Source organism: Hypanus sabinus, chromosome 2 (assembly GCF_030144855.1).
Source record: "Hypanus sabinus isolate sHypSab1 chromosome 2, sHypSab1.hap1, whole genome shotgun sequence".
Lineage (NCBI taxonomy): Eukaryota > Metazoa > Chordata > Chondrichthyes > Myliobatiformes > Dasyatidae > Hypanus > Hypanus sabinus.
In genome coordinates, this window is record NC_082707.1 from 210,185,511 (window position 1) to 210,206,007 (window position 20,497).

Below are 20,497 nucleotides of genomic sequence, written 5' to 3' on the forward strand. Positions count from 1 at the left end.
CTCTCTAATTTATTGATATCTTTCCTATAATTCGGTGACCAGAACTGTACACAATATTCCAAATTTGGCCTTACCAATGCCTTGTACAATTTTAACATTACATCCCAACTTCTGTACTCAATTCTTTGATTTATAAAGGCCAGTGTTCCAAAAGCCTTCTTCACCACCCTATCTACATGAGACTCCACCTTCAGGGAACTATGCACTGTTATTCCTAGATCTCTCTGTTCCACTGCATTCCTCAATGCCCTACCATTTACCCTGTATGTTCTATTTGGATTATTCCTGCCAAAATGTAGAACCTCACACTTCTCAGCGTTAAACTCCATCTGCCAATGTTCAGCCCATTCTTCTAACCGGCATAAATCTCCCTGCAAGCTTTGAAAACCCACCTCATTATCCACAACACCTCCTACCTTAGTATCATCGGCATACTTACTAATCCAATTTACCACCCCATCATCCAGATCATTTATGTATATTACAAACAACATTGGGCCCAAAACAGATCCCTGAGGCACCCCGCTAGTCACCGGCCTCCATCCCGATAAACAATTATCCACCACTACTCTCTGGCATCTCCCATCTATCCACTGTTGAATCCATTTTATTACTCCAGCATTAATATCTAACGACTGAACCTTCTTAACTAACCTTCCACGTGGAACTTTGTCAAAGGCTTTGCTGAAGTCCAAATAGACTACATCCACTGCCTTACCCTCGTCAACATTCCTCGTAACTTCTTCAAAAAATTCAATAAGGTTTGACAAACATGACCTTCCACCCACAAATCCATGCTGGCTACTTCTAATCAGATCCCGTCTATCCAGATAATTATAAATACTATCTCTAAGAGTACTTTCCATTAATTTACCCACCACTGATGTCAAACTGACAGGTCTATAATTGCTAGGCTTACTTCTAGAACCCTTTTTAAACAATGGAACCACATGAGCAATACGCCAATCCTCCGGCACAATCCCCGTTTCTAATGACATATTAAAGATCTCCGTCAGAGCTCCTGCTATTTAGAAAATTTTGGTTTAGCGAATTTTTCATTATCATCTCCCATTCTCCTTAATTTTTTTTTATGCCTTCCATGACTGATAAAGTCTTCAAAGATTGGGATGAACTAGGTATCAAGTGTTTTTGGGACTTGTTTATCTCAGGACCTCTTGCTTCATTTGACCAATTGTCAGCTACATTTGCACTCCCAAAAACATATTTTTACAGATAGCTTCAAATTAGAGATGTTCTACGTTTCCAATTAGCTACTTTTCCTAAAGGTCCTGATAAAAATTTACTGGACAATCTTTTAAATTTAAAACCTTTTGTTAATGGTTCTATTACTGGTATCTATAACTTGTTGATTGATTCTAGACAAGACTTTTTAGATAAAATAAAAAAATGCTTGGGAGGATGACCTAAATTGTCAGATTTCTGATGATAGATGGAATAAAATTCTTAAACGGGTTAATAAATCATCTTTCTGTGCTTGTCATTCTCTTCTACAATTTAAAGTGGTTCATAGAGCTTACATTTCTAAACAGAAGCTCTCCAGTTTTTATCCGAATGTTTCTCCACTTTGTAATAAATGCAACTCTGCTGATGCCTCTTTAATTCATATGTTTTGGTTTTGCCCTACAATTGAAAAGTTTTGGCAGAAAGTATTTCATACCTTCTCTCAACTTTTTAGGGTCCAATTTGATCCAAATCCCCTTACTGCCTTGTTTGGTATTATTGCAAATGAAGATATAACTTTAAATACTCCTAACCTACAGGTTTTAGTTTTTACCTCTTTTTTAGCAAGAAGAGCAATCTTGCTTAAATGGAAGGAGTCTACCCCTCCTACACATCTTCAATGGCTACGTGATATTATGTCGTATTTAAATTTAGAAAAGATCCGCTGCTCAGTCTTAAATTCAAAACAATCTTTTTATGATATTTGGGGACCTTTCCTAAATTACTTTTCCAATTTATAAGGTTTAACAGTGCACAGACATTTATGTATATTTTTATCTTCTCTTCTTAAGTGAATACCGTAGATTCCGGACTACAGAGCGCACCTGATTAAAAGCTGCACGCTCTAATTTTAGAAAGAAAATCAACTTTGTACTTGTACAGGCCGCACCAGATTTTAAGCCGCAGGTGTCCCACGTTGTAATATGAGATATTTACACAGAAAGATATTACACGTGAGGATTTTTTAACTTTTAATTAAATCCGTATGGTAACATAAACAAATACATATTGCAAATGCTTTTTTTCGAACAGTGCCTGTAACACAGCTACTTTTAAATATACGTACGTATCAGTAACACACGAATTACGTTGCGTATACTTTTTTACTGAACAGTGCACGAACAAAATTCCAATATCTCCTAACGACTGGTAAAAAAATATATATATACTGCAGCCTATCAGGAAAAGTTATTGATTGCCTTCTTCATCTTCCTCCTGCGCAATAAAACCATCAAAGTCCTCTTCTTCAGTGTCCGAATTGAACAACCTCAGGATCTCGTCACTCACTTCAGTCTCTTCGTTGTCGCTCTCACTTGAGCGCACGCGGTCCTCTTCATCACGCAGCAGTCCAGCCTTTCGAAACCCGTTGGTGATGGTGGATGTTGTGACACAGCTCCTCGCATTTAGGATCCACTGGCAGACTTGAGTTAAAGATGCTCTTCGCATGTCCTGTTTTGGTAAAGGATTTCTCGCCACTCGTCATCAAAGCCTCCCACTCAACGCGCAGCGCCACTTTAAATGCCCGGTTCACGCTGATGTCCAGTGGCTGCAAATACTTCGTGGTGCCCCCAGGAATCACAGCTGGAATTGAGTTTGTACTCTTGATGGCAGCTTTCACTGAATTTTCATTGTCAGCCGCTTAAAAATCACCATCATTGGAAGCTTTAGTCCGGATGCTGTGCAGCTCAGAACACAAGTAAAATGCGTTCTCTCATGGCCACTTGTTTTCAGTGTGATGGACGAGTCACCTTTTTTATTAACAGTCCGAGTGAGAGGCAGGTCAAACGTCAAAGGTACTTCATCCATATTTATGATATCATCTGGCCCGATGGAATTCTCCGCTATCTTTGTTTGAGTGAATGTGCGGAAGTTAGCAAGTTGTTCCTCGTGGTCGGGAGGGAGCTGCTGATACAGAGTCGTGCGTACCCTGACGGACAGGCCTTTTCGTCTCATAAATCTAAAACACCACGATGGCCCACCTCTAAAGTCTTTGATTTTCATTTTGGTGGCGATTGCTTTAGCCTTCAGTCTGATCTGCACGGTGGAAACACCGCGGCCGCCTGCTCTCTGTGTGTTAACCCAGTCTTCAAGAAAGTTTTCAAGTTCGGGCCATCTGCTATGATTACCTCTGAAAGCTTTTGTCGTCTTTTTGCATTGACTCAGTTCTTCACGCTAGCGTCTCCACCGTCTCACCATCGATTCATTTATGCCAAGATTATGTGCAGCAGCTCGATTTCCTTCTTCAACCGCCAGATTGATCGCCTTTAACTTAAAAGCTGCATCATATGCTTTTCTTCGAGTGTTTTCCATGTTGATGAGGGTGAGTACAAATGACTGATTTACAATAATTTAATTGTGAAAGTGCGCTTGATTTATCGTACAATTTCATTGGACCTCTGTGAACTACTCATCAATTTTATTGGTCTACTGTTACGAGGCAAAATGTTTTTGGCGGCATGAAAAAAAAGCATGCATTAGCCGCACCGTAATATAGGCCGCAGTGTTGCCGCAGTGTTCAAAGCGTGGGAAAAAAGTAGCGGCTTATAGTCCGGAATTTACGGTATGTTTTTTTTTCTAATTATCCATTGTCATCCATCAGCTTTTTTCTTTGGTACTTGGTAGGGGGTTGACTTTTTTTATATAAAAAATTTCTTTTATGATGTATGACCTATCTTTAAATTTTTGATTACAGAGTGGTATACCTTTATGTGTTATGCTATAACATTTTGATCAATTTTATTACAATATATGAACGTACACAAGTTATGTTGAGTTCTATGTGTTGCACTCTGTAAATCTTTTTTTTTGTTAAAAAAAAACTCTCATTCTCCATCGCTCCAAGGAGAAAAGGCCGTGTTCACTCAACCAATTCCCATAAGACATGCTCCCCAATCCAGGGAACATCCTTGTAGATCTCCTCTGCACCCTTTCTATGGTTTCCATGTCCTTCCTGTAGTGAGGTGACCAAAACTGAGCACAGTGTTTCAAGTGGGGTCTGACTTGGGTCCAATATAGCTGCAACATTACCTCTCGGCTCCTAAACTCAATCCCACGATTGATGAAGGCTAATACACCATATGCCTTCTTAACCACAGAGTCAACCTGCACAGCAGCTTTGAGTGTCCTATGGACTCAGACCCCAAGATCCCTCTGATCCTCCACTCTGCCAAGAGTCTTACCATTAATACTATAGTCTGCCATCATATTTGACCTACCAAAATTAACTACCTCTAGCTTATCTGGGTTGTACTCCATCTGCCACTTCTCAGCCCAGTTTTGCATCCTATCAACGTCCCATTGTAACCTCTGACAGCTCTCCACACTATCCACAATACCCGCCACCTTTGTGTCATCAGCAAACTTACTAACTCATTCCTCCACTTCCTCAGCCAGGTCATTTATAAAAATCACAAAGAGAAGGGGTCCCAGAACAGATCCCTGAGGCACACCACTAGTCACCGACCTCCATGCAGAATATGACCCATCTACAACCACTCTTTGCCTTCTGTGGGCAAGCCAGTTCTGGATCCACAAAGCAATGTCCCCTTGGATTCCATGCCTCCTTACTTTCTCAATGTCTTGCATGGGGTACCTTATCAAATGCCTTGTTGAAATCCATATACACTACATCTACTGCTCTTCCTTCATCAATGTATTTAGTCACATCCTCAAAAAATTCAATTATGTTTCTTAAGGCATGACCTGTCTTTAACAAAGCCATGCTGACTATTCCTAATTATATTACGCCTCTCCAAATGTTCATAAATCCTGCCTCTCATGATCTTCTCCATCAACTTACCAACCACTGAAATAAGACTCACTGGTCTATAATTTCCTGGGCTATCTCTGCTCCCTTTCTTGAAAAAGGGAACAACATCCGCAACCCTCCAATCCTCTGGAACCTCTCCCGTCCCCACTGATGATGCAAAGATCATCGCCAGAGGCTCAGCAATCTCCTCCCTCACCTCCCACAGTAGCCTAACCCTTAACACCTCTCCATTAATGATGCAAAGATCATTGCCAGAGGCTCAGCAATCTCCCCCCTCGCCTCCCACAATAACCTGGGGTACATTTCATCTGGTCCAGGTGACTTATCCAACTTGATGCTTTCCAAAAGCTCCAGCACATCCTCTTTCTTAATATCTACATTCTGAAGCTTTTCAGTCCGCTGCAAGACATCACTACAATCGTCAAGATCCTTTTCCGTAGTGAATACTGAAGCAAAGTATTCACTAAATACCTCTGCTGTTTCCTCCAGTTCCATACACCCTTTTCCATTGTCTCACTTGATTGGTCCTATTTTCTCACATTTTATCCTCTTGCTCTTCACATACTTGTAGAATGCCTTGGGGTTTTTCTTAATCCTGCCCGCCTAGGCTTTCTCATGGCCCCTTCTGGCTCTCCTAATTTCATTCTTAAATACTCCTTCCTGCTAGCCTAATAATCTTCTAGATTCACACCATTACCTAGTTTTTTTGAACCTTTCATAAGCTCTTTTCTTCATGACTAGATTTACCTTTGTGCACCACGGGTTTTGTACCTTACCATCCTTTCCCTCTCTCATTGGAACGTACCTACTCAGAACCCCATGCAAATAGCCCCTGAATATTTGCCACATTTCTTTGGTATGTTTCCCTGAGAACATATGTTTCCAATTTATGATTCCAAGTTCTTGCCTGATAGCCTCATGGTTCCCCTTATTGCAATTAAACGTTTCCCAAACTTGTCTGTTCCTATCCCTCTCCAAGGCTATGGTAAAGGAGATAGAATTATGATCACTATCTCCAAAATGCTCTTCAACTGAGAGACCTGACACCAGACCAGGTTCATTTCCAAATACCGGATCAAGTACAGCCTCTCCTCTTGTAGGCTTATCTACATATTGTGTCAAGAAACCTTCCTGAACACACCTAACAAACTCTACCCCATCTAAACCCCTCACTCTAGGGAGATGCCAATCAATATTTGGGAAATTAAAACCTCCCACCACAACAACCCTGTAATTATTATCCTTTCCAGAATCTGTCTCCCTATCTGCTCCTCGATGTTCCTGTTACTGTCGGGTGGTCTAAAAACAACACCCAGTAGAGTTATTGACTCCTTCCTATTCCTAACCCACAGAGGAACTGGTAAAATTGATGCCTTTTTGAAGCAAGTGGGAACTTGCGCCCCTAGCAGTGAGAGGTTGAAAATGTCCTTCAATACTCCCACCAGTTGGTTGGCACAAGTTTTCAGAGCCTTACCAGGTACTCCTTTGGGACCTTTTGCCTTGTGAGGGTTTACTTTCTTTAAAACAATCTAACTTTGGCCTCTGAGATGAAAATCACAAGGTCATCAGGTGCAGCAGGGATCTTCAGAGCTGTAGTTGTGTTCTCCCTTTCAAATCGGACATAGAAGGCATTGAGTTCATCTGGTAGTGAAACATTCATGTTATTGGGTTTCATTTTGTAGGAAGTAATGTCTTGCAAACCCTGCCTGTGTTGTCGTACATCCAACGTCATTTGAAATTGTCTCTTTGCCCTTCAAATAGCCCTTCGCAAATCATGCCTGATCTTCTGGTACAGACCTGGGTCACCAGACTTGAATGCCACAGATCTGGCCTTCGGCAGATGGCGTACCTTCTGGTTCATCCACAGCTTTTGGTTTGGGAATGTACAGTGAGTCTTTGTAGGCACCCACTCATCCACACAGATTGTAATGAAGTCGGTAACAACTGCAGTGTACTCATCCAGATTTGAAGATGAATCCCTGAATACAATCCAGTCCACCCATTCAAAGCAGTCCTGTAGGCGTTCCTGTGCTTCCCTTGTCCAAACCTTCTTCATCCTCACCACTGGTGCTGCAGACTTCAGCCTCTGCCTATACTCAGGGAGTAGAAGTACAGCCGGGTGATCAGACTTCCCAAAGTGAGGGTGTGGATAGCATGGTAGGTATTCTTGATGGTGGTGTAGCAATGGTCCAGTGTGTTGTTACCTTTGGTATTGCAAGTGACCTGTTGATGGTAATTGCTTAGTGATTTTTTCAGAATGGCCTGGTTAATAGAAACATAGAAAACCTACAGCACAATAGAGGTCCTTCGGCCCACAAAGTTGTGCTGAGCATGTCCCTACCTTAGAAATTACTAGGCTTACCTATAGCCCTCTATCTTACTAAGCTCCATGTACCTATCCAAAAGTCTCTTAAAAGACCCTATTGTAAAAAACTTACCCCTGACATCTCCTCTGTACCTACTCCCCAGCACCTTAAACTTGTGTCCTCTTGTGGCAACCATTTCAGCCCGGGGGAAAAGCCTCGGGCTATCCACACGATCAATGCCTCTCATTATCTTGTACACCTCTGTCAAGTCACATCTCATCCTCCTTCGCTCCAAGGAGAAAAGGCCGAGTTCACTCAACCTGTTTTCATAAGGCACGCTCCCCAATCCAGGCAACATCCTTGTAAATCTCCTCTGCATCCTTTCTGTGGCTTCCACATCCTTCCTATCATGAGGTGACCAGAACTGAGTACGGTACTCCAAGTGGGGTCTGACCAGGGTTCTCTATAGCTGCAACATTACCTCTCGGCTCCTAAATTCAATCCCACGGTTGATGAAGGCCAATCCAACGTTCGCCTTCTTAACCACAATGTCAACCTGCGCAGCTGCTTTGAGTGTCCTATGGATTCGGACCCCAAGATCCCTCTGATCCTCCACACTGCCAAGAGTCTTACCATTAATACTATGTCAATTTGAGAAAACATTCAACTGAGGTATGGGGAAATATGATGCTATTGGACAGGAACTTGGGAACATAAATTGGGAACAGATGTTCTCAGGGAAATGCATGGCAGAAGTGTGGCATGGAGTTTTCAGCATGGGTATGTTCCATCGAGGCAGGGGAATGTGGTAGGATTAAAGAACTGCCAGCCAAGGATGTAGAAAATCTAGTTAAGAAAAGCTTATTAAAGGTTCAAGAAATCAAGTACGGTTAGAGCTCTAGAAAATTACACGGTTGTCAGGAAGGTTCTTCAGAATGGAATTAGGAGAGCTAGAAGGGGCCATGAGAAGGCCTTGGCAAGCAGAATTAAGGAAAACGCCAAGGCATTCTACAAGTATGTGAAGAACAAGAGGATAAGCCGTGTGGGAATAGGACCAACCAGGTGTGATAGTGGAAATGTGCATGGAGTTGGAGGAGGTAATGAAGGTTTCTTAATTAATACCTTGCTTCAGAATTCACTAGTGAAAAGGACTTTGACGATTGTGGGGACGTCTTACAACGGACTGAAACGCTTGAGTGTACAGACATTAAGATGTGCTGGAGCTTTTCGAAGGTATTAAGTTAGTTAACCAGGACCAGACGAGATATACTCCAGGCAGCTGTGGGAAGTGAGGGAGGGGATTGTTGAGCCCCTGGTGATGATCTTTGCATCATCAACAGGGACGGGAGATGTACTGGATGATTGGAGGGTTGCAAATGTTGTTCCCTTGTTCAAGAAAGGGAGTAGAAATAGCCCAGGAAATTATAGACCAGTGAGTCTGACTTCAGTGGTGGGCAAGTGGTTGGAGAAGATCCTGAGAGGCAGGATTTACGAGTATTTGGAGAAAAACAATCTGATTAGGGATAGTCAGCATGGCTTTGTCAAGGGGGGTCATGTCTTACGAGCTTAATTCAATTCTTTGAGGAGGTAACAAGACACATGAAGGTAGAGCAATGGATGTAGTGTATATGGATTTCAGTAAGGCATTTGATAAGGTTCCCCTTGCAAGGCTCATTCAGAAAGTAGTGAGGCTTGGGATCCAAGAGCACCTAGCTTTATGGATCCAGAACTGGCTTGCCCAAAGAAGGCAAAGGGTGGTTGTAGATGGGTCATATTCCGCATGAAGGTTGGTGACCAGTGCTGTGCCTCAGGGATATGTTCAGGGACCCCTCCTCTTTGTGAGTTTTATAAATGACCTGGATGAGGAAGTGGAGGGATGGGTTAGTAAGTTTGCTGATGACACAAAGGTTGGAGGTGTTGTGGATAGTGTGGAGGGCTGTCAGAGGTTACAACAGGACAATGATAGGATGCAAAACTGGGCTGAGAAGTGGCAGATGGAGTTCAACCCAGATAAGTGTGAAGTGGTTCATTTTGGTAGGTCAAATAGGAAGTCAGAATATAGTATTAATGGTAAGTCTCTTGGCAGTATGGAGGATCAAAGGGATCTTGGGGTCCATGTCGGTGGGACACTGAAACCTGCTGTGCAGGTTGACAGTGTTGTTAAGAAGGCGTATGGTGTGATGGCCTTTTTCAACTGTGGGATTGAGTTCAAGAGCTGTGAGGTAATGTTATAGCTATATAAAACCTTGGTCAGACCCCACTTGGAGTACTGAGCTCAGTTCTGGTCACCTCACTACAGGAAGGATGTGGATACTATAGAGAGGATGCCGAGGAGATTTACAAGGATTGGAGAGTATACCACATGAGAATAGGTTTTCCTCCTTGGAGTGATGGAGGATGAGAGCTGACTTGATAGAGGTGTATAAGATGATGAGAGGCATTGCTGGTGTTCATAGCCAGAGGTGTTTTCCCAGGGCCGAAGTGGCTAACACCAGAGGGCACAGTGCTTGGAAGCAGGTTCAAGAGGGATGTCAGATGTAAGTTTTTTACTCAGAGTGGTGAGTGTGTGGAATGGGTTGCCACCAATGGTGGTGGAGGTGGATAGAATAGGGTGTTTTAAGAGACTGAGAAAGGTACATGGAGCTTAGAAAAATAGAGGGCTGTGCAGTAGGGCAGTTCTAGAATAGGTTACATGGTTGGCACAACATTGTGGGCTAAAGGGCCTGTATTGTGCTGTAGATTTCTATGAATCCACCATGACACCCATGCACCTTAATCTGGATGAGCCTCTCAGGAGGGAACGTCAAACTGCTTATGAAAATCCTTGTAGACAACATCTACAGGTCTACCTTCATCAATCACCCTCGTCACCTCACCAAAAAACTCAATCAAGTTAGAGAGGGACCTTGTCAAAGGCCTTCCTAAAATCCATATCGACTACATCCACAGTTCATCAGATTCGGGAGGAACCTTGTTAAATGCTGGGTTTGAGGGAAACTTTCTAAACGCACAGATGTAAGAGGCCTCTGTGTAGCAAACTTCACTGGTGTGGTCCCTTCACTCACCTCAGCTAGGTCCTTCTGTTTCAGGTGGTAGACCATGTCTCAAAGTTAGGGCTCAAAGATCATTCACACATCACTAGTTTGTGTTGTCATTCTCCCTTGTTAATTGTTAAGGATCACAATGGCAGTTTTCTTGGTTAATGCTCGTTAGTCAGGTCACTTGGGTAATGCTGGTTATGTGAAGTCACAAGGTCACTGCCAGTGAGGGAGCTCCCTCGGTCACAGTTGGGGAGGGAGCTCTTTGGGTCTGATTGGTACTAGTGGAGTGGATCAGGGCCTGTCTTCCTGAGTCTGTAATTTTCTCTCTTTCCCCCAAATCTCTCCCTCCAATGTTCTTCCTCTCTCCCTCCCTCCTTCCCCTCCTCCCTCCAACATCCCTCTTCTCTCCCTTCAACCTCCCTCTCTCTCCTTCCCTCCTCACTCACTTGTGTCTCCCTCAACTTCACATCCATCCTCCTCTGTCCTCTCAAGCTGTCTTCTCTCTCTCTCCTTCCACCAATATCCCTCCTCTACCCTCCACTCTCCTCCACTACCTTTAACCCCTCCACCCCCTCCCCTCCCCCACTCTCCCCTCTCCCCTCCCCTCCACCTTCTCCATTCTCTCTCCTACTCTCCCCTCTCTCCCCAATCTCTGTCTGGACATTTTTCCTCCTGCCCTGCCCCTGCCCCTGCCCCAGCCTCCCCGACCCGACCCGAAACCTGTTGTTTACTGCAGATGCTGCCCGTGGAATCAGGACGTTCACTGGTGACTGGAACCCTTCCCACGCTCAGCACGTTAACTGGCTTTCCCATCGACACGCTCAGCACGTTAACTGGCTTAACGCCGGGAAGTAAGGGGTTGAAGCTGGGTGACCTGTGTCAGGTCCCAGCAGTGATCTCGCCCCTGCAATGCCTGGCCCTCCACTACAACAGGCAGCCACATGCGCTCAAGTCAGAGGTGAGTGCAGTTCACGCACACAAGTCCACGCGCGCAGTTGCCCCTTGCGGTGCCCCTGCACAGTCACCCTGTACACAGTTGCTCAGTAAAAGGGTCTCACTGCAGCTTGGACTGACCAAAGAGCTGAGCGACATCACACGGAGTGAACAGCTCAGACACGAGCTGCTGGAAATCCAAAGCATCACGCTGGAGGGACAGCAGGTCAGGCAGCTTAATATGGAGGAGAATGAAGAGCAGGTGTTTTGGGCCAAGACCCTTCATCAGGACTGTAAAGGAAGGGCCAGAGGCCAGAAAACCCCCAGTCCATGAGAGAGCCAATGCGGCCTCCCTGAGCCGGTCCCTGGGTGTTTGAGAGAGGTGATGTGGCCTCCCTGAGCCGGTCCCTGGGTGTTTGATAGAGTGGATGCGGCCTCCCTGAGCCGGTCCCTGGGTGTTTGATGGAGTGGATGTGGCCTCCCTGAGCCGGTCCCTGGGTGTTTGATGGAGTGGATGTGGCCTCCCTGAGCCTGTCTCTGGGTGTTTGATAGAGTGGATGTGGCCTCCCTGAGCCGGTCCCTGGGTGTTTGATAGAGTGGAAGTGGCCTCCCTGAGCCGGTCCCTGGGTGTTTGATAGAGTGGATGTGGCCTCCCTGAGCCGGTCTCTGGGTGTTTGATGGAGTGGATGTGGCCTCCCTGAGCCGGTCCCTGGGTGTTTGATAGAGTGGATGTGGCCTCCCTGAGCCGGTCTCTGGGTGTTTGATGGAGTGGATGTGGCCTCCCTGAGCCGGTCCCTGGGTGTTTGATAGAGTGGATGTGGCCTCCCTGAGCCGGTCCCTGGGTGTTTGATGGAGTGGATGTGGCCTCCCTGAGCCGGTCCCTGGGTGTTTGATAGAGTGGATGTGGCCTCCCTGAGCCGGTCCCTGGGTGTTTGATGGAGTGGATGTGGCCTCCCTGAGCCGGTCCCTGGGTGTTTGATAGAGTGGATGTGGCCTCCCTGAGCCGGTCTCTGGGTGTTTGATGGAGTGGATGTGGCCTCCCTGAGCCGGTCCCTGGGTGTTTGATAGAGTGGATGTGGCTTCCCTGAGCCGTTCCCTGGGTGTTTGATGGAGTGGATGTGGCCTCCCTGAGCCGGTCCCTTGGTGTTTGATGGAGTGGATGTGGCCTCCCTGAGCCGGTCCCTGGGTGTTTGATAGTGGATGTGGCCTCCCTGAGCCGGTCTCTGGGTGTTTGATAGAGTGGATGTGGCCTCCCTGAGCCGGTCTCTGGGTATTTGATAGAGTGGATGTGGCCTCCCTGAGCCGGTCCCTGGGTGTTTGATGGAGTGGATGTGGCCTCCCTGAGCCGGTCCCTGGGTGTTTGATGGAGTGGATGTGGCCTCCCTGAGCCGGTCTCTGGGTATTTGATAGAGTGGATGTGGCCTCCCTGAGCCGGTCCCTGGGTGTTTGATGGAGTGGATGTGGCCTCCCTGAGCCGGTCCCTGGGTGTTTGATGGAGTGGATGTGGCCTCCCTGAGCCTGTCTCTGGGTGTTTGATAGAGTGGATGTGGCCTCCCTGAGCCGGTCCCTGGGTGTTTGATAGAGTGGATGTGGCCTCCCTGAGCCGGTCCCTGGGTTTTTGATAGAGTGGATGTGGCCTCCCTAAGCCGGTCTCTGGGTGTTTGATGGAGTGGATGTGGCCTCCCTGAGCCGGTCCCTGGGTGTTTGATGGAGTGGATGTGGCCTCCCTGAGCCTGTCTCTGGGTGTTTGATGGAGTGGATGTGGCCTCCCTGAGCCGGTCCCTGGGTGTTTGATAGAGTGGATGTGGCCTCCCTGAGCCGGTCCCTGGGTGTTTGATAGAGTGGATGTGGCCTCCCTGAGCCGGTCCCTGGGTGTTTGATGGAGTGGATGTGGCCTCCCTGAGCCTGTCTCTGGGTGTTTGATGGAGTGGATGTGGCCTCCCTGAGCCGGTCCCTGGGTGTTTGATGGAGTGGATGTGGCCTCCCTGAGCCGGTCACTGGGTGTTTGATAGAGTGGATGTGGCCTCCCTGAGCCGGTCCCTGGGTGTTTGATAGAGTGGATGTGGCCTCCCTGAGCCGGTCGCTGGGTGTTTGAGAGAGTGGATGTGGCCTCCCTGAGCCGGTCCCTGGGTGTTTGATGGAGTGGATGTGGCCTCCCTGAGCCGGTCCCTGGGTGTTTGAGAGAGTGGATGTGGCCTCCCTGAGCAGGTCTCTGGGTGTTTGATAGAGTGGATGTGGCCTCCCTGAGCCGGTCCCTGGGTGTTTGATAGAGTGGATGTGGCCTCCCTAAGCCGGTCTCTGGGTGTTTGATAGAGTGGATGTGGCCTCCCTGAGCTGGTCTCTGGGTGTTTGATGGAGTGGATGTGGCCTCCCTGAGCCGGTCCCTGGGTGTTTGATAGAGTGGATGTGGCTTCCCTGAGCCGGTCTCTGGGTGTTTGATAGAGGTGATGTGGCCTCCCTGAGCCGGTCCCTGGGTGTTTGATAGAGTGGAGGTGGCCTCCCTGAGCCGGTCCCTGGGTGTTTGATGGAGTGGATGTGGCCTCCCTGAGCCTGTCTCTGGGTGTTTGATGGAGTGGATGTGGCCTCCCTGAGCCGGTCCCTGGGTGTTTGATAAAGTGGATGTGGCTTCCCTGAGCCGTTCCCTGGGTGTTTGATGGAGTGGATGTGGCCTCCCTGAGCCTGTCTCTGGGTGTTTGATAGTGGAGTGGATGTGGCCTCCCTGAGCCGGTCTCTGGGTGTTTGATGGAGTGGATGTGGCCTCCCTGAGCCGGTCTCTGGGTGTTTGATAGAGTGGATGTGGCCTCCCTGAGCCGGTCGCTGGGTGTTTGATAGAGTGGATGTGGCCTCCCTGAGCCGGTCGCTGGGTGTTTGATAGAGTGGATGTGGCCTCCCTGAGCCTGTCTCTGGGTGTTTGATGGAGTGGATGTGGCCTCCCTGAGCCTGTCTCTGGGTGTTTGAGAGAGTAGATGTGGCCTCCCTGAGCCGGTCCCTGGGTGTTTGATGGAGTGGATGTGGCCTCCCTGAGCCGGTCCCTGGGTGTTTGAGAGAGTGGATGTGGCCTCCCTGAGCCGGTCTCTGGGTGTTTGAGAGAGTGGATGTGGCCTCCCTGAGCCGGTCCCTGGGTGTTTGATAGAGTGGATGTGGCCTCCCTGAGCCGGTCCCTGGGTGTTTGATAGAGTGGATGTGGCCTCCCTAAGCCGGTCTCTGGGTGTTTGATAGAGTGGATGTGGCCTCCCTGAGCCGGTCTCTGGGTGTTTGATGGAGTGGATGTGGCCTCCCTGAGCCGGTCCCTGGGTGTTTGATAGAGTGGATGTGGCTTCCCTGAGCCGTTCCCTGGGTGTTTGATAGAGTGGAGGTGGCCTCCCTGAGCCGGTCCCTGGGTGTTTGATGGAGTGGATGTGGCCTCCCTGAGCCGGTCCCTGGGTGTTTGATGGAGTGGATGTGGCCTCCCTGAGCCGGTCCCTGGGTGTTTGATAGAGTGGATGTGGCCTCCCTGAGCCGGTCTCTGGGTGTTTGATAGAGTGGATGTGGCCTCCCTGAGCCGGTCCCTGGGTGTTTGATAGAGTGGATGTGGCCTCCCTGAGCCGGTCCCTGGGTGTTTGATAGAGTGGATGTGGCCTCCCTGAGCCGGTCTCTGGGTGTTTGATAGAGTGGATGTGGCCTCCCTGAGCCGGTCTCTGGGTGTTTGATGGAGTGGATGTGGCTTCCCTGAGCCGGTCTCTGGGTGTTTGAGAGAGGTGATGTGGCCTCCCTGAGCCGGTCCCTGGGTGTTTGATAGAGTGGAGGTGGCCTCCCTGAGCCGTTCCCTGGGTGTTTGAGAGAGGTGATGTGGCCTCCCTGAGCCGGTTCCTGGGTGTTTGATAGAGTGGATGTGGCCTCCCTGAGCCGGTCCCTGGGTGTTTGATAGAGTGGATGTGGCCTCCCTGAGCCGGTCCCTGGGTGTTTGATGGAGTGGATGTGGCCTCCATGAGCTGGTCCCTGGGTGTTTGATAGAGTGGATGTGGCTTCCCTGAGCCGTTCCCTGGGTGTTTGATAGAGTGGATGTGGCCTCCCTGAGCCGTTCCCTGGGTGTTTGATAGAGTGGATGTGGCCTCCCTGAGCCGTTCCCTGGGTGTTTGATGGAGTGGATGTGGCCTCCCTGAGCCGGTCCCTGTGTGTTTGAGAGAGTGGATGTGGCCTCCCTGAGCCGGTCCCTGGGTGTTTGATAGTGGATGTGGCCTCCCTGAGCCGGTCCCTGGGTGTTTGATGGAGTGGATGTGGCCTCCCTGAGCCGGTCCCTGGGTGTTTGATGGAGTGGATGTGGCCTCCCTGAGCCGGTCCCTGGGTGTTTGATAGAGTGGATGTGGGTTCCCTGAGCCGGTCTCTGGGTGTTTGATAGAGTGGATGTGGCCTCCCTGAGCCGGTCTCTGGGTGTTTGATGGAGTGGATGTGGCCTCCCTGAGCCGGTCCCTGGGTGTTTGATAGAGTGGATGTGGCCTCCCTAAGCCGGCCTCTGGGTGTTTGATGGAGTGGATGTGGCCTCCCTGAGCCGGTCCCTGGGTGTTTGATGGAGTGGATGTGGCCTCCCTGAGCCGGTCCCTGGGTTTGCACGCTGTCCCTGCACTTTGGTGGGGATGGGGAAGTGGCGCTGCTGGCCTGGTGCTGCCTCCCCTGTGAATGGCCTGTAACCTGGCTGACTCTCTCACAACGGCACTTTCTACCCCCACCCCCCAGGACGACCAGGAGGAGGACGAGCGGCGCAGACGGCGGCGCGAGAAGAACAAGGTGGCGGCAGCACGGTGTCGCAACAAGAAGCGGGAGCGAACCGAGTTCCTGCAGAAGGTGAGGGGGCTGTGACTGACACTGGGCTCTTCTCCCGAACCCACACGTTCTCTTGCACCAGGGCTTCAATGCCCCTCTGGGACACCCCATTCAGAACCCTGCCCCCACCCACCACAGGCATCCCTGCCCCCACCACCCCATTCAGAACCCTGCCCCCACCCACCACAGGCATCCCTGCCCCCACCACCCCATTCAGAACCCTGCCCCCACCCACCACAGGCATCCCTGCCCCCACCACCCCATTCAGAACCCTGCCCCCACCCACCACAGGCATCCCTGCCCCCACCACCCCATTCAGAACCCTGCCCCCACCCACCACAGGCTACCCTGTCACTGACCACACTATCCCCTGTCCAGTGCTGAGCCTCCTACCACCGGTCACTCATTGCCCCTCTCCCCATCGGTTACTCACTGCCCCTCCTCCCACCAGTCACTCACTGCCTCTCACCCCACCGTCCACTCAACTCCCTCTCCCCACCAGTCACTTACCCCCTCCCCCACCAGTCAATCACCGCCCCTCCACCACTGGTTTCTTATCCCCTCTCCCCTCACCAGCCCTCCCCACTGGTCACTCACTGCCCCTCTGGTCTGGTCTCCGCAGGAGTCCGAGCGGCTCGAGATGATGAACGGGCAGCTGAAAACACAGATCGAGGAGCTAAAACGGGAGAGACAAGAACTGATTCATCTGCTGAACCTGCACCGGCCCACATGTATCGTCAGGACAGACAGTGTCCGGAGCCCCGACACACTCCTCACACAGTGACTAACCTGTAGTGGCAACAGCCTACCTACCAGCTCCCTACTGCTGCCTAGCGCTGGCCGCTGGGTTAATGAGCTGCTCTGTGAGAGATGCTGGCCACGCTGACCCCTGCTCCCTGAGACCCCGACTGCAGAGGCCAGGATAGGCCGTACACTCAGGGCTAAGCAACAGCATCTCAGATCCACAGAGAGATACTAGGCCTGGGTAGTGACCCCTGGCGGAGGATCCAGTGAGATATACTTGTCCCTCTGGGTAGTGAACCTGGTCCCCTGGTGGAGGAGCTGGGTAGTGTCGCTGGTCCCCTGGTGGAGGAGCTGGGTAGTCAACCTGGTCCCCTGGTGGAGGCGCCGGGTAGTGTCGCTGGTCCCCTGGTGGAGGAGCTGGGTAGTGTCGCTGGTCCCCTGGTGGAGGAGCTGGGTAGTCAACCTGGTCCCCTGGTGGAGGCGCCGGGTAGTGTCGCTGGTCCCCTGGTGGAGGAGCTGGGTAGTCAACCTGGTCCCCTGGTGGATGAGCTGGGTTGTGAATCTGATCCCCTGGTGGAGGAGCTGGGTAGTCAACCTGGTCCCCTGGTGGAGGAGCTGGGTAGTCAACCTGGTCCCCTGGTGGAGGAGCTGGGTAGTCAACCTGGTCCCCTGGTGGAGGAGCCGGGTAGTGTCACTGGCCCGCTAGTGGAGGAGCTGGGTAGTCAACCTGGTCCCCTGGTGGATGAGCTGGGTTGTGAATCTGATCCCCTGGTGGAGGAGCTGGGTAGTCAACCTGGTCCCCTGGTGGAGGAGCTGGGTAGTCAACCTGGTCCCCTGGTGGAGGCGCCGGGTAGTGTCGCTGGTCCCCTGGTGGAGGAGCTGGGTAGTCAACCTTGTCCCCTGGTGGAGGAGCCGGGTAGTGTCGCTGGTCCCCTGGTGGAGGAGCCAGGTTGTGTCACTGGTCCCCTGGTGGAGGAGCCAGGTTGTGTCGCTGGTCCCCTGGTGGAGGAGCTAGGTAGTGTCGCTGGTCCCCTGGCGGAGGAGCCTGGGTGTGACGCTGGTCTGGCGGAGGAAGCCAGGTGTGACGCTGGTCCCCTGGCGGAGGAAGCCAGGTGTGACACTGGTCCCCTGGCAGAGGAGTCTGGATGTGACACTGGTCCCCTGGTGGAGGAGCCGGGTTGTGAATCTAGTCCCCTGGTGGAGGAGTCGGGTTGTGAATCTAGTCCCCTGGTGGAGGAGCCGGGTTGTGAATCTGGTCCCCTGGTGGAGGAGCCGGGTAGTGTCACTGGCCCGCTAGTGGAGGAGCTGGGTAGTCAACCTGGTCCCCTGGTGGATGAGCTGGGTTGTGAATCTGATCCCCTGGTGGAGGAGCCGGGTAGTCAACCTGGTCCCCTGGTGGAGGAGCTGGTTAGTCAACCTGGTCCCCTGGTGGAGGCGCCGGGTAGTGTCGCTGGTCCCCTGGTGGAGGAGCTGGGTAGTCAACCTTGTCCCCTGGTGGAGGAGCCGGGTAGTGTCACTGGCCCGCTAGTGGAGGAGCTGGGTAGTCAACCTGGTCCCCTGGTGGATGAGCTGGGTTGTGAATCTGATCCCCTGGTGGAGGAGCCGGGTAGTCAACCTGGTCCCCTGGTGGAGGAGCTGGGTAGAGACGCTGGTCCCCTGGTGGAGGAGCCAGGTTGTGTCACTGGTCCCCTGGTGGAGGAGCCAGGTTGTGTCACTGGTCCCCTGGTGGAGGAGCCAGGTTGTGTCGCTGGTCCCCTGGTGGAGGAGCTAGGTAGTGTCGCTGGTCCCCTGGCGGAGGAGCCTGGGTGTGACGCTGGTCTGGCGGAGGAAGCCAGGTGTGACGCTGGTCCCTTGGCGGAGGAAGCCAGGTGTGACACTGGTCCCCTGGCAGAGGAGTCTGGATGTGACACTGGTCCCCTGGTGGAGGAGCCGGGTTGTGAATCTAGTCCCCTGGTGGAGGAGCCGGGTTGTGAATCTGGTCCCCTGGTGGAGGAGCCGGGTTGTGAATCTAGTCCCCTGGTGGAGGAGCTGGGTTGTGAATCTGGTCCCCTGGTGGAGGAGCTGGGTTGTGAATCTGGTCCCCTGGTGGATGAGTTGGGTTGTGAATCTAGTCCCCTGGTGGAGGAGTCGGGTTGTGAATCTGGTCCCCTGGTGGAGGAGTCGGGTTGTGAATCTGGTCCCCTGGTGGAGGAGCCGGGTTGTGTCGCTGGTCCCCTGGTGGAGGAGCTAGGTAGTGTCGCTGGTCCCCTGGTGGAGGAGCCGGGTTGTGTCGCTGGTCCCCGGTGGAGGAGCTGGGTTGTGAATCTGGTCCCCTGGTGGAGGAGCCGGGTTGTGTCGCTGGTCCCCTGGTGGAGGAGCTAGGTAGTGTCGCTGGTCCCCTGGTGGAGGAGCCGGGTTGTGTCGCTGGTCCCCGGTGGAGGAGCTGGGTTGTGAATCTGGTCCCCTGGAGGAGGAGGCCAGGTGCGACGCTGGTCCCCTGGCGGAGGAGCCTGGGTGTGACGCTGGTCCTCTGGCGGAAGAAGCCAGGTGTGACGCTGGTCCCCTGGCGGAGGAGTCTGGATGTGACGCTGGTCCCTTGGCGGAGGAGGCCAGGTGCGACGCTGGTCCCCTGGCGGAGGAGCCTGGGTGTGACGCTGGTCCTCTGGTGGAAGAAGCCAGGTGTGACGCTGGTCCCCTGGCGGAGGAAGCCGGGTTGGTCCCCTGGCAGAGGAGTCTGGATGTGACGCTGGTCCCTTGGCGGAGGAGGCCAGGTGCGACACTGGTCCCCTGGCGGAGGAACAGGTTGGGATTGGATATGGAGAGGTGGGAGAGGACAGAGCAGTGTGCAGCTTCACACGTGACAGGCTGGGGTATGAGCCACATATACCAGATGTGTGAGCAGCTACTGAGCCCTGAACCGCCACACACATCTGGCCAGCCTGCAAGCTAGCACAACATCCGCATTTATCACTTTATTATACTCTTGAACTGACATTAATATCAGTAAAGGTTGAAATGGTGTCTCTGTGACGTGCGCACCTTATTCCAAACAGAGCAGATGGATTCCATCATCAGGGTGAGATACAACCACGCCACCCCTCACGGACCTCCTCCGCTGCCTCACATAGTCACGGAAAGTCCCATCGATTGGAAAACAGCAAACCTCAAAATTGCATTTCATGAAACAGCTAAGATTCGATGGGGTAGAACCTTACGGTGATTGGGGGGGGGGGATGTCAGAGGTAAGATTTTTTACACAGAGAGTGGTGGGTGTATGGAACACGATACCGGGGCAGATACATGAGGGACTTTTAAGTGACTCTTTGATTAACACATGGATGACAGAAAAATTAAGGGTTATGTGGGAGGGAAAGGTTTATGTTGAACTTGGACTAGGTTTAAAGGTCGGCACATCGTGTAGTGTGCTGTAATGTTCTGTGTCAAACCCCAATATTTTAAATATTTTCTGGGGAGTTGTGACAGCTGATGACGAGGCTACAAAGGGATGCAGGTCAGGGAAGTGAGTGGATGTAGAGCTGCTAAGAGGGTGAATGGTAACTGAATCATGATAACTAAATGATAATATAAACAGTAATGACTATAACAGCCAGCAGGTGGAGCAGCATGCAAATGGCCAGCGTTCTGTCGGACGCTTCGTGTGGAGGAAGGAAGCTCATTAGACC

General features: G+C 51.1%; 2 protein-coding genes across 2 annotated transcripts in view; both read left to right on the forward strand.

Moving 5' to 3' along the window:
• jdp2b (Jun dimerization protein 2b) overlaps positions 1 to 17,232 on the forward strand; it is a 31,228-nt gene extending 13,996 nt beyond the window's left edge. Inside the window, exons 2-4 of the mRNA XM_059962878.1 lie at positions 11,057 to 11,316; positions 16,005 to 16,112; positions 16,714 to 17,232. Of these exons, the coding sequence (XP_059818861.1) occupies positions 11,057 to 11,316; positions 16,005 to 16,112; positions 16,714 to 16,875 (530 nt within the window). The 3' untranslated portion in view covers positions 16,876 to 17,232. The remainder of the gene's footprint in view (positions 1 to 11,056; positions 11,317 to 16,004; positions 16,113 to 16,713) is intronic.
• LOC132404153 (microtubule-associated protein 6-like) lies at positions 17,106 to 19,856 on the forward strand (the record flags this gene model as incomplete). The annotated part of the gene is made up of 1 exon (XM_059988224.1): positions 17,106 to 19,856. A coding segment is annotated over one exon (2,091 nt), but the record flags the coding sequence as incomplete, so codon positions are not given.
• Between the last annotated feature and the right edge of the window lie 641 nt (positions 19,857 to 20,497).